Raw genomic sequence first — 14,121 nt, forward strand, 5'->3', positions numbered from 1 at the left:
GGAGAGAAGGAAGCTAGACAATATTTCCGAGGCTCACTACCTCGTCTTTCCTCCAAAGTTTGGATAAAATCGGAATTCACAAAACCTCCTCTTCTTTCTCCTTGAAGATGGACTGCTGTCCTGATATAGGGTGACAGTGGTGACAGATTCCTGGCCCTGAAGCCCACACATGTGTCTGACTCCTTTGTAGGCAGGGGGGGGGAGTAACCTGGGCTGAACAGAACACTGGTTAACATGAGTGTCTTTCTCTGTGTCACTTGTGCAGGTGATGGACTGGATAGAGAACCATGGAGAGGCCTTCCTTAGCAAACACACAGGCGTGGGCAAGTCCCTCCACCGCGCCAGGGCACTACAGAAACGCCACGACGATTTTGAGGAGGTGGCACAGGTGAGAGTTCAACTATATGTGCCAATGAGCATATGTTTGCGACCTTGCTAATAGTGTGTCATTGGTCATGCCCTGAATCATGTGAATCTCCTCCCCACATTGCTGAGATGTAGTATCTGATCAAGGATCAGCTTCCCCACCCCCAAACCTAACCTTAACCATTAGTGGGGAAAATGTTCAACTGACCACAGATCAGAGTTCAGGGGCAACTTCCTCATGCATTGTGGATGACATTTTGAGGTTGAATTGCCTCATCCATGCTACAATATCGACAAAGGCTGCATTTTCTGCAGCATTATACTACATTTGAACTGCAGTATTGTACTAGATTTGAACTCTGTTGGCTGTTATGCTATTCTGTCTAATGTCAAAGTGCTGAGGTGTCAGTGAAAGGGCAGACCACTGAACACGGTTCCAAGAGAAGACATGGTCAATAAACTGAACACTGACACATTGTTACAACCAAATGACTTATGGTTCTATTGTCCTTTTACAGCTTCCTATTACTACTGTTCTAGTGTTCAAATGCAATTCACAGATGGCAGATTTGTATTGTTTTGAAGCAAGTTCGTCTATTATTCAGTGAGGATGTCAATAAAAGCTAGAATCCTTTGTTGCTAAATCCATTTTTGGACTTCTAAATGAATCATATACTGTATACCCAAAGATTGTTGAAGAATAGAACTTATGCATGTCTCGTGCTCTTAGTTCAACTGCCGTGTCCAATCAGAACCCCAAATATACTTTTGTTTTACACCAATGTTTGTAAACAACCCAAATGTAAACGATCAAGGTATAGCCTAAAAACACGGTTCAAACTGTACATTTCATATCATGGATGGTCATTCTTTGCATCCGCAGCTCTGTCTATGAATTTGAGAGTCTTTTCATTTTTCCAGCCCCGTCCCTTAGCTTTTAGAGGAACACTTCTTTATTGTTTCAATTAAGGACTCTAGCTTTAAACTCAAAATATCGGAATGTTACGATTTTTCGTGGTTAGTTTTGATTGACAAGTGACAGAAAATGAGTGTGCAGTGAGAAATACATCCAGGCGTTTAAGAGACTCACAGAAATGGAATCCAAACCTAGTCATTTTAGCTTTAGTATGTTTTTTATGGGCTTGGCATGCAGGTTTGGTTTTTGCAGCCCATTGTAGCTGCAGTCCATATGAGAAAAGAGGCCAGAAGACTTAGACCAAGCAAGAACAAGCTGGAACCAGTCCACTGTGGAAATACACTTTCTAATTTCATCACACAGACAAACTGCACAAAGTAAGATGTTCTGCTTTAATAGGCTATATGACTATAGGTGACAAGTAGTACACAGTAGATAGCGCCTGCGTCTACCTGGCAACCTATTCCCTAGTGCAGTACTGTTGACTAGGGACCATAGGGCTCTGGTCAAAAGTAGCGCACTATGTTGGGAATAGGGTGCCATTTGGGACGCAGAGAGTATCTGATATCATCCAGCTACCCAGCAACATAAGAAATGTAAAGGTGGTGATGTCCAGTAAATATTAATAATTTCTAGTCACATTTCTTCCGCTTTGCTAACCTCCTGAGTGTAATGGTAGCGGCATGAGCCGTGACTAGTGATAACACCAGCGTTAAGGGGTTGTGTTTTGATGCTAAATGGATGTGTAATCGTGGATTCACGACAATGTTTTAGCCCCTCCTGATGATGGATTGGCTTGATTTGGGCGACCGCTCTTTCGAGATGGACAGCGTGTCTGTCTTCAGGGCAAGCAGAAGTCTGCCCGTGTGTCCCAAATGGCATGCTATTCCCTATATAGTGCACTACTTTTCATCAGGTCCCATAGGGCTTTGGTCAATAGTAGTGCACTAGAGAATAGGGTGCAGTTTAGGACAGTCTGAAAGGCCTGAACATTATATACCCTATTTTCTAACCATGTACTTCTCTCTGGGGAAAAGTGTACGAGATGAGGATGTTTAATTCACCCCTACTCCTGAAGGATGGATCAAATGGCTTAAAGAATCAAATAAAGCACTTCATATTGGAATATTTGAAATTTGAGCTCATTAAGATATGTACATATGGCACCATCATCTCCCCAAGACACCTCATCAAAGGAGATTGAAACCAAAGTCAAACCAACATTTTTTTATTGGTGGGGGGGGGGATCACCTACGCCCACATAACTTCACGCGCAAACAAACGCAGATGCACGCACGAACTCAAAGCCTTTATTGATATTCATCATAATAACTCATCCAGCAATAAAACATCAAAAGAAAAGGATGTTAAAAAATCCTAATGACATCAGTTAATTATTCAGAGAGGTTGTGCTGAGATTCAATCTGCCATTGTAGATGGAACCCCCCCCCCCCCCCCAAATAGCCCGAATGGCACAAACAGTGCAGCTCTCTAATGACTGGCCTCAGATGTATTCTGCCTAGAAAACATGCAATGGGGGATTTGAAGTGCTGAGCACTTCTTAATGGGAAGAGAGAGAGAGGCACAAAGCTTTTGTTTCTGGCGTCTGGTTATCAAGCCCATAAAAGTCCTGCGCGTGGAACAGATTGAATATAAGCGATACACAGGGAATCTGGCCGAGTGTTAAAAAAGACTAGGGAAGAAGAGAGACGACTCCACCTCAGCCATATCTGCAAAGGGAAAGCCTGAATGGCGTTGACTGCACCTCTCTGGAGGGATAAGATAATACAGAGGACAAGGGAGGAGTTTTCCTGAACCGATGAAAGCTATGTGCTGCCTGGGCTGGGCCTACTGCTGCTGCGTGGAATACACCCGACACCCCACTCTGGGTCTTGTCCCAAATGCCACCCTATCCCCCTACATAGTGCCCTAGGAATACGGCGCCATTTGGGACGCAGGCTATGTCTAATGGTGTGGGAGGAGTGGTTGAGTGATAGGGAATTGATATGGAGAAGGTTTTTAATCGTGATATAATTCATAGCTGTTCTGGATTTTGCATGTACTATTGAAAATGTAGATGTGTGGGTTTTAATACAGCCTTTACTATATACATCAGTAGATAAGTACATAAGAGCTCTCTAACTGTAATCCTGCTTACTGTATCCATGTCCTTTGAATTGACCCTCCATTGTACCCCCTATAATAAGCTGGTCCTCTCTATTCACTATGAATAAATGAGATTTGGGCCAGAGCTACTGCCAATGTGACACAGAGAAGGGATCAGTGTGTGCACAACTGTTATAGGCATCCTAGGAGCGAGGAAGGGGTATTCTGATCGACAATACTCACATCAACCTGACAGTACAGGCAAATAAATCCACCTCCACAGCATGCCCTAAGTCACACAGAGAAACCCATTTTTAATCTTCGTTTTACAATCAATCAAAGCATGGATTTCAAATGTTAAATGTCAGCAGCCGCTATTAAACCTTGTCCAGTTTATTTGAGAAAAAAAGATTGATTCAGATATTTTTGAAGGGTTAAAAATGACTCGGTAGGTGTGACTGGTAGGTGTGACTGGTAGGTGTGACTGGTAGGTGGCTGGTAGGAAGGTATCAAGGAGGAACAATGACAGAAGTCCAACGCTTCTGGGGCACAGCCTAAACCAGGCTAGGCTGGCATATTTATTCAAAATAAAAGGTTCACAAAGTTGGTTCTCAAACATTAACGGAAAACAAAACACTCTCCCACTCTCCTTAAAACCTCTTAAGGATCGGACCCTTTTTTTCAATTTTCGCCTAAAATGACATACCCAAATCTAACTGCCTGTAGCTCTGGACCTGAAGCAAGGATATGCATATTATTGATACCATTTGAAAATGTGAAATGAATGTAGGAGAATATAACACATTAGATCTGGTAAAAGATAAAACAAAGAAAAAACCAACCGTTTTTTGTTTTTGTTTTTCATCTTTGAAATGCAAGAGAAAGGCCATAATGTATTATTCCAGCCCAGGCCCAATTTTGATTTTGGCCACTAGATGGTAGCAGTGTATGTGCAACGTTTTAGACTGATCCAATGAACCATTGCATTTCTGTTCAAAATGTTGTATCAAGACCGCCCAAATGTGCCTAATTGGTTTATTAATAACTTTTCAAGTTCATAACTGTGCGCTCTCCTCAAACAATAGCATTGTATAATTTCACTGTAATAGCTACTGTAAATTGGACAGTGCAGTTACATTAACAAGAATTTAAGATTTCTGCCAATATCAGATATGTCTATGTCCTGGGAAATGTTCTTGTTACTTACAACCTCATGCTGATCGCATTAGCCTACGTTAGCTCAACCGTCCCGAGGTCGGGACACCGATCTTGTAGAGGTTTTAACTGAACCTTGAGTTAGCCTTAACTTTAAACAAAACTAGCTGGGCTGCTACCAGCTTCACTTGTAGTCCGTTCACTTCTTCCTGTGGGGACCACAATGACCAGGGCTTCAAACAAATGTCTATAGAGCTCAGTCTCCAGCGTCCAGCCAGGAGCGCCCCCGTGCTGAACTAAAGCAGGCCCTTAAATTTCTCCAGACTGCGTTGCAGCCTAATGAGGCCGAGTGGCCTCAGGTGTGGGCCGAGCCCTGCAGCCTAGCTTGCTGCAGCCTACAATGCTGGTTGTGGGGCGTGGCTGACACTCCAAACAGTAGCTTTCCCCGCCCACATCACCAGAGCACCACACTTTGGATAATCGAAGATTGGAACCCCCACCATACGTAGTGTAAATGAGCCTTGTTTGGACTTCAGTGCCAGACAGACACAGTAGGTAAGGAGACAGATAGGATTTGAATTACATGACTGTGATTATGATGAGGCCCACAGTGTTAAATCTTCTCCAGGATGCGTGACACTAGGTAAGGGTCCGACCTTAGCGTGTTGAATCGCTAAAAGTATCCCCATATGGCATCTTTATTCCTAAATGGCCCAGAATGCATCCCACATGGCACCCTACTGCCTTTCTAGTGCACTACCTTTGACCAGAGCCATATGCACCCAGTGAATGTGCCACAACCTTACGGGAGGTGACCAGTTCCCGAGCCTTTGGGATATCCCGTCCTAGTCAGATCACCACGCTGCTACTTGTTACACGCTACATGCTAGCCAGGCATTAATCCATCCTGCCCTGATGGACGGTGCTCTACGGACTTAGTCCCCACTGTTGTGTTGATCCAGAGACAACACTTGCCAAGCTGTGGGATTACCACGTAGGGAGAGCCAGGGATTTACCCTGCCACTCTGCACAGTTTTGGGGCAATTTAGTAGTGGAGGCGCCCATCGGAGAGAGAGGTCTTGTCTGTCTGTGGTGATGAAGGAGAGAGAGACAGGAATGCAGTAGTCAGTCATAGCATGCGGAGACAGAGTGCAGACAGACACAATTGTCAATGAACTTGGAGACCCCAGAGTTGCAGCGGTAAGATCCTGTAGAGTGCACCTTGCAGACCCAGTTCTCTACCTACTTGTGTTTGCGGTCGTCTAATTGAGCTGCCCTTTGTCTCCTCTGGGTACCAGAACACCTACACCAACGCAGACAAGCTCCTGGAGGCGGCCGAGCAGCTGGCCCAGACTGGGGAATGTGACCCGGAGGAGATCTACAAAGCAGCGCGACACCTGGAGGTCAGGATCCAAGACTTTGTCCGGCGGGTGGAGCAGAGGAAACTGCTGCTGGACATGTCTGTCTCCTTCCACACCCACACCAAGGAGGTAAGACCTTTGAACCCTGACCTGCATGATCAAGTTCTATGTCTGGAACGTTCTGGGGTTCAGTGACCCATTTTTTTTAATGTCTGGGAGTGGATGTGGTAGGATGCGTTGGCTGTCGGTTTCCTTCCGCACCCACACTGAAGATGTAACAGCCCTGACCTGCATGATGGTTCACGCTCCCTGTCCTTGAGAGTAGTAACTTGGCACAGGGTTGAGACTTGGGGTGGCTTGGTTTATGCAGCCTCAAGATGCCCGTCTGCGAGTGTCACTGATCACTGCAGACAGACAGGGCATTCATACCAGCCATTCACAGAGGATCGCACCCAGATTACTAAGGTATGCAGGGATTCTTCTCTCTAGTTAGCGGAGCCTGATCCATGCCAGATGTGAGAGACCAGCCTGGGCACCCTATTCCCTATATAGTGCACTACAATAGCCCACATCCCTGGTCAAAAGGTTGCTAATAGGGATGGACATTCTGTCTGTGTGAGGGCTACTTCACAGACCTACCACCATCTAATCTTAAACTCTTTAAAATCATAGTGTCCAACTGTTATTTTTTAAACTTTTAACCTGATTTTGTGATGTTCACAAATTCAATTCAATTCCATTCAAGGGGCTTTATTGGCATGGGAAATATATGTTAACATTGCCAAAGCAAGTGAAGTAGATAATATACAAAAGGGAAATAAACAATAGAAATGAACAGTAAACATTACACTCACAGAAGTTCCAAAAGAATAAAGACATTACAAATGTCATATTATGTATATATACAGTGCTGTAACGATGTGCAAATGGTTAAAGTACAAAAGGGAACATAAATAAACACAAGTATGGGTTGTATTTACAATGGTGTTTGTTCTTCACTGGTTGCCCTTTTCTTGTGGCAACTGGTCACAAATCTTGGAGCTGTGATGGCACACTGTGGTATTTCACCCAGTAGATATGGGAGTTTATCAAAATCATGTTGTCTCTCTCTCTCCCTCTCTCTCCCTCTCTCTCTATGTCTCTCTCTCTGTCTCTTTCTCTCTCTGTCTCTCTCTCTGTCTCTGTCTCTCACTCTCACTCTCTCTCTCACTCTCTCTCTCACTGAACAAGGGGTGGATGTGGTAGATGACCCTAGACAGCTTGCTCTTCTCCCCTCTTCCCCTAGCAGCTCTTCAGCGTGTAGTGTACTACTTTTGACCCGAACCCTACTGGCCCTGGTCAAAATGAGTGCACTATAAACCCTATGGGCCCTGGTCAAAAGTAGTGCTCTATAAAGTAATACGGTACAATTTTCTATCCCCTTAATGCGGCACATCATTGAGCACTGGGACAGGAGGAAGATGTAAAAGGCCTGTGTAAGCTGGGCTGGGTGACCACTGCTTGTTGAGGTCTTCTGATTTTCCTGACCAACCTACAAGCCAGAGTCATTATCGTGCGCTGCGGAGTACCACGATTCACCTGTGGAACTCTAGAGCAGCGTGGAGGACATTTGTTTGGTTCAGCTCTCCTAATGGAGCCATCATTCATGAGCTACACACACACACATACACACACATCATTCGTGAGCTAGTCCCAGTGATCTATGAGAAGCAGTGGGAGTGTGGTTTTAGGAGTCACAGCTGTTCCACACAGCGCAGAGCAGAGAGTGACTAGGGAGAGTGATTGTGTGAAGTATCTTAGCGGAATCTCAGACTGAGAAAAGGAATATGGCAATGATTTGAAAATCGCACATTTTATGGGGCGTATACAGTATATACGGCTGATTTTAAACTGTTTGCTGCCATTTTTAAGTCTCCAGCTTGTACTATTTCCAACAGCCCACTCTGCAGTCTTTTCCAAAGCCGATTTATGTTATTCACTGTGTACTGAGTATAGGAGCAGCTTACCTTCTGACTGGCTTGCTCCTGTCTACATGATGCAGTATGGTGGATTGCTTATGGAGGACGGGCTGCATCTTACATGGCACCCTATCACCTATGTAATGCACTACACTCTTACAAAAAGGGTTCCAAAAAGGTTCTTCGACTGTCCCCATAGGAGAACCCTTTTTGGTTCCAGGTAGAACCATTTTGGGTTCCAGGTAGAGCCCTTTTGAGTTCCGTGTAGAACCCTCTGTGGAAAGGGTTCTACGTGGAACACAAATAGATTCTACCTGGAACCAAAAAGGGTTCTTCAAAGGCTTCTCCTATGGGGACAGCCGAAGAACCCATTTAGGTCCTAGATAGCACCATTTTTTCTAAGAGTGTACTTTCGACCAGGCCTAGGGGTGACCCTATAGGGGTATAGGCCCTGATCAAAAGTAGTGCACTATGTAGGGAATAGGGTGCCATTTGAGACGTAGACCAGACCAGGAAATGTTGTTGGACTCTGATAGAACCGAAACTCTGTCTTTCTTTAATACTTTACATGTTGTGCTTTTAAGGGGCTCTGAGAGCTTGGCCTGAAGACGCAAACAAACCTGTGCTAAGATTGGCCTGAGATAAGACTCCTAGGGTCTGATTGTTATCCTGAAAGCCAAGGCCACATCCATTATTAATTTAGAGACCAATAGCATCCCAATAGCATTCCATCCCCCTTTTTCCTATGAAGTGCACTACTTTTGACCTGAGCCCAATGGGTGACTATGTACCCTGGTCAAATGTAGTACACTACATAGCGAATAGGATGTCATTTGGAACGCTCACGTCATAAGGCTGGTCAGTAGTAGTAGTCTACGGAGATGGCATTGCTTTTTAAAAGCCTAATGACACGAAATAGCCAGTTTACTGAGGGCGCACGCACTGCATCAGATGCATCACTAATGCCACCAAATCCCTATCAACACCGGCTCAATGGACAATTACTGACAACTTTCAACTTAGGGTTACTCGCTTGATGTGGTGTTCACTGCCAAGGGGAAGTTTTGTTGTTTGTATTTTCTCAGCTCACGTAGAAGAAAATGATGCGCGCCGCCGAGCATGTTTGATTTACGAAGGAGGCAATCACTCCACCGTAATGTATGAATCTTTTTCATTTCCCTCATCTGCTTTCTCCTCGGCTGCCTCCGCCTTCTGCTCGCGCTTATGGTTCTATCTTTATATCGATTGACATTCAATATACTTTCTCACAGAAAGCAGCAATTAGCTAAAATAAATAAGGTTTGAGGCTGCTGTGCTGTGTGAGCTGAAAGAGACTCATTTACATTCTGGACAGTGGTCTACATGGAGACATGGCCCGCGTCCCAAATGGTACCCTATTTCCCTTTATAGTGCACTACTTTTGACCAGTTTCCATACCACGGGCTCTGGCCAAAAGAAGTGCACTTCCTAGGGATAGGGTGCCATTTGGGACTCTCCCATGAGTGCTCGGTCAGACTGCGCCCTCAAACAGACGAGGGAAGCAATCAGAGCCATGATTTAGCAAACACACACAGAGGGACTGTTGGAAAGCCTCTGTCTGTGTGCCACATGTTCACTCAGGGCAATATTATAAGATATGGTTGGGACAAGGCTTTTCCCAAATGGCACCCTACTTTTGACCAGAGCCCATAGGGGTCCAAACGGCTCATTCATGTGTTCGTTTAGGCTGCTTGATGTTGGCACTCTCTATCCGTGTGAATATGTGCTATTTAGGATGCAAGCTAAATGAATTAGGAGGATACTTAACTATGGACTCCACATGAAACATAGAATATTGATATGCTCTCAGAGAATGCTCGAAGTGTCTTCTGACTGGAGCGTTTACATTAAGCGCCCCCCAAATTCATTCCAATGCAGGCGTTTTAGTTTTGATCAAATAGAGTGTAAATGTATGAACTATAGTAATTTACTAATTCATAATTTAGTAATTTCGGTCAAATATAGTGTAAATGTAGGCGCCATAGTAATTTAATATAGGATTACAAACCCAGGATTACAGCTATAGTGCACAACCTATTTCTCCCTAATCCCATGTCTTAATTCAGGTTCATGGTGAAATCTGTGTGTAAGTGTGACGTGTGTGTTTGTACAGTATATTCTATTACAGTATTACAAACCTGGGATTACAAATAGTATGCATAGCCTATTTCACCCTAATCCTATGTCTAATCCTAATTCAGGTTCATTGTGAAATCTGTAAATGTGTGGTAGCTGTGTTGTGCTGGTCATGCCCAGTGCAGCGCAGCAACAGCCAGGATCCTTTAGCTAAAGCAGGAGTCACACAGAGAAGCATGTTTAATTCTGAGCGAGCTCAGATCAGTCATGGGGAGCAGTTACCATGGGAACCACCAAGATGGCAACGCCACTCTCTGCTTTATTCATTTATTTTTTAACCCTTCAAAAAACACAGAGAATTCCCCCTGTGTGTGTGTGTAGTCACAATCATGAGTGAAGTGTACAGGTTCGAGTGGAAATGATGACAGCGGATGTATCCCAAATGGCACCCTATTCCCTATATAGCGTGCTACCTTTGACCAGAGCCCTATAGGAATGTGGATAGGGCCCCGGTCAGAATTAGTGCACTATGAAGGGAATAGGGTGCCATTTGGGATGGAGACAGTATCTCACTGGAGGGAGATGATGACGTTAGTATAACGAGGTGTGGTTTTTTTTGCGCGCCATTCTTTAAGAATGAGGTTCCTGGAATACAACGTGTCTGTTAGTGTTCATGTGTCATGCTAGATCTTGTCGTTGTACTTATCTGGTTCAATGATTAGGCTACGCTTGTTTTGTCGACCTCATTGCAGTGTTGCGAACCACACTTGGGCATCCACTTGTAGTGCTCTCGTTGTAGTGCTCACCATCTTGACTCATTTCCATCTTCCAGTTATTGTCTGTGGAGGAACACTTAGCAAGCAGTAAATCCATGCATCGTTTAATGGCTTGGTGCATTCGGGGTAAAGGGCCGTTATTGTCATGGCTAAAATAATGAAACTCTTCATACTAGATCAACTGTTATGAGAGTAACTCATTTCACAGGCTCGCCCGCGCGCACACACACTGCACCCTGGGAGAGTGAGAAGGGCAGAGCAGCGTTACTTTTACCGTAATGTCCTATGAATATGCTTTGAGGACCAGCAGGCCTAGCAGGCCAAATCTATGTCCAGCAAGTTCATTTTTATGTAAATAGGAAAAACCTCAACGGTGCATCTCAGCTTGAACTAACTACGAACGGTGAGGAAGTCTGCGTCCCAAATGACGACCTATTCCCTATATGGGCCCTGGTAAAAAAGTAGTTCACTTTATATAAGGAATAGGCAATAGGGTGCCATTTGGGACACAGTCTTGCCAAGCTAGCGTGTGCTGATACTGAAATGATGATAAAGCAGGTGCTGAACTTTGCGATTCATTTCCCCCTCAACACAACCAAACGTCTCCTGCCAATTTACTCGGATTATGCTTCAGGTGTTGTGTGTAATTGTATATTCAAGCTCCTGTTCCCTCATTGAAATATTAAAGTGCCGGTTTTTTTCGGTGAAAAATTAAAGAAAGCGGTGTAGTTTGAGAAATGGGCGTCTGTTTTCGGTGCCTTTTGAGAGCAGTTCTCTAATTGTGGAGATGGAAATGAAAATGGATTTCTTTCTTCCCCGCTGTCAAACAATTAGTCTAAAGTGAGATACAGTATATGCTGAGTACTCGTCCTGCGTATGTATTATACATATGAAGCAAAACCGAAAAGGTATTGTCTATTTTACTAAGTCAATGCATTACTGTTGCTGCTATTGCTGCTTAAAGTTTCACCCATTGTATCCATTACAGTCTGACCCTCAATGTGTGAGTTATGTTGTTTTCTGTTGTAACGTCTCTCTCGCTCTCTCTCTCACTTTCTCCCTCTCACCCTCCCTTCCTCCCGCCCTCCCTCTCTCTCTCCAGCTGTGGACGTGGATGGAGGACCTGCAGAAGGAGCTGGTGGAGGAGGTGTGTTCAGACTCAGTGGAGTCAGTCCAGGAGCTCATCAAGCAGTTCCAGCAGCAGCAGACGGCCACCCTGGAGGCTACGCTCAACGTCATCAAGGAGGGAGAGGACCTCATCCAGCAGCTCAGGTCAGTGCTGTATGTGCTACATTTAGGGTGAAGTTGCCCCTATATGGTGTTCTGGGGTCAGTTCTAAATTTCCCCCACTAATGGATAAGGTTAGGAATGGGGGAAGCTGATCCTAGATCTGAACCTAGGGGAAACTTCACCCCGCAGTGTGCTACAGAGGCCTCCACCAGGGGACAGTGGGGAGAACTACGGGCTGATCTAGGATCAGTTTTGCCTATTAGATCATTATGAATTAAATTACACGGACGGGGGGACTTGATCCTAGATCAGCACTCCTACTCTGAGACGATTTATATGGACACTCTTAGAAAAAAGGGTTCTAAAAGGGTCATTTGGCTGTCCCCATAGGGGAACCCTTTTTGGTTCCAGGTAGAACTATTTTCGGGCCATGTAGAACCCTCTGGGGAAAGGGTTCTAAATTGGTTCTCCATGTAGAACCCTCTGGGGAAAAGGTTCTTCAAATGGTTCTCCTATGGGGACAGTAGAACCCTTTTAGGTTCTACTGTAGATAGCACCTTTTTTGTCTAAGAGTGTACTCACTGCAGTCAACAAAACGCCCTCGCTTGTTTTATGGGCCTCGGACCCTTGTGTGGGAGAGAGTTAAGTGTCCGAGACCATATATAGACTGCTGCACTATAAGGCCGTGTCCCATCCTATAGGGTGCCATTTGGGACGCACACCAAGTCTAATACTACATTGTGATAGGTGTTGTATTGCTAATCCACTCCAGGGGCAGGTGTGTTAACCTTTTACTGCAGTGGGCTAAATCAGGGTCACACAGACTGGTAGTCTTAAACAAATGTAATATAAAACAAAAGTATAAAAAAATAAGACACCTGTACCATGTCAGATATAGGGCATTTTTTTTCAGCTGGTGTTAAGTTTGCAATTTCTTCATGTTAAAACTGGCACACAGGCATTTACCAGCCCTAACAACCAGGTTACCTGTCTTATATCGTTTGCTCGTTTGCGCTCAGATGGTCGGGGTGGAAATATTTGAGGCGTGTCCTTAAAAACCTGATCCAAAGTGCTAATTTCAGACAGCGCTGGTTCGGGATATTTAAGACCAACCAAAAGCTGGTTTGAGCTGTAACGCAGTTGGTTATGGCATGAATTTTGACAGCGGAAATGCAGCCTATCCAGCCGTGCCGATCACTGTCCAAGCATAGCCTCCCCTCCTCTCAATTAAGGCAGTTTTTGTGTCTGCCCGATGCAATCGCAAAGTAGTCAAGACTGTGGATAAAGGGTTTGGCTCCTGAGACCGTGTGGAAATACATCTTAATCACCAAAGCTTTATTAAAATATCAAGTTTGAGAGGAGTAAAACAGTGAGCTGACATTCCATTTGTATCTTGGTATTGTAGGCAGGCCTACATTATTTTAGCCGTGCAGGTCCCGTTTTGGACGTGCGTAAAACCCTCTCCATGATGTAGACTACGTGTCCATGCCCATCATGAAACGAGAAATGGATAACTCGGTGTATACCGGTGAACCTCATATTTAGAAGTTAATGTATCTGTAACCTGTAAAAAATTGCTTGATTTCATATGTTCAAAACCCAAGCTCTCCCCAACTATAACAAAGGCTGAACCCTGTATTTAGAAGTTATCTGTAACCTATAAAAAGTGCTTGTTTTCAGTTTCATATGTTCAAACCCCGAGCCCTCCCTTACTGTAACGAAGGCTGGTTCAACAGAAATGTTTTTTTTTTTTATCCTGGTAATTTTAATATCTCGTCACATGTATTTATTTTTGTTGTTGTTGTCGTTGTTAATTCTATTACAACCGAACGTATTAGAATGATTCCCCTTTCCTGGTTTTATGGTGACAATGTCTGTGGCGCGCATGCAATAAAACCTCTGGAGATGTGTGAATGTGATCTGATCTGTAAGATGGTTCCGATTCTGTTCATAAAACACGGACCTATTTGAGTGGACATTCTCTGAGTGGACATTCTCCCTCTCTATCCATATTGGATCTTTGTCCAGCTACTGTGAAAAGTTTGGATGCGTGTAAGACCCTCCATATCTGCGTTGTTTTAATATTATACGCCCACGGGGAGAAATGATGGTGCCTGTAAGTGTGACATAGCCTATTT

The 14,121-nt window shown here is 44.4% G+C and overlaps 1 protein-coding gene across 5 annotated transcripts in view; it reads left to right on the plus strand.

Annotated features, from left to right (window-relative positions):
* Positions 1-14,121, plus strand: part of LOC139546945 (kalirin-like) — a 258,891-nt gene that overhangs the window by 150,691 nt on the left and 94,079 nt on the right. For all 5 annotated transcript variants that reach the window (XR_011669290.1, XM_071355934.1, XM_071355937.1 and 2 more), the window contains exons 10-12: positions 266-388; positions 5,842-6,033; positions 11,856-12,025. Coding sequence is in view for 4 of the 5 variants with exons in the window: in XM_071355934.1 (XP_071212035.1) it covers positions 266-388; positions 5,842-6,033; positions 11,856-12,025 (485 nt within the window). In the remaining variant the exon portion in view is untranslated. The remainder of the gene's footprint in view (positions 1-265; positions 389-5,841; positions 6,034-11,855; positions 12,026-14,121) is intronic.

The sequence above is a fragment of the Salvelinus alpinus genome, chromosome 20, assembly GCF_045679555.1.
Source record: "Salvelinus alpinus chromosome 20, SLU_Salpinus.1, whole genome shotgun sequence".
NCBI lineage: Eukaryota > Metazoa > Chordata > Actinopteri > Salmoniformes > Salmonidae > Salvelinus > Salvelinus alpinus.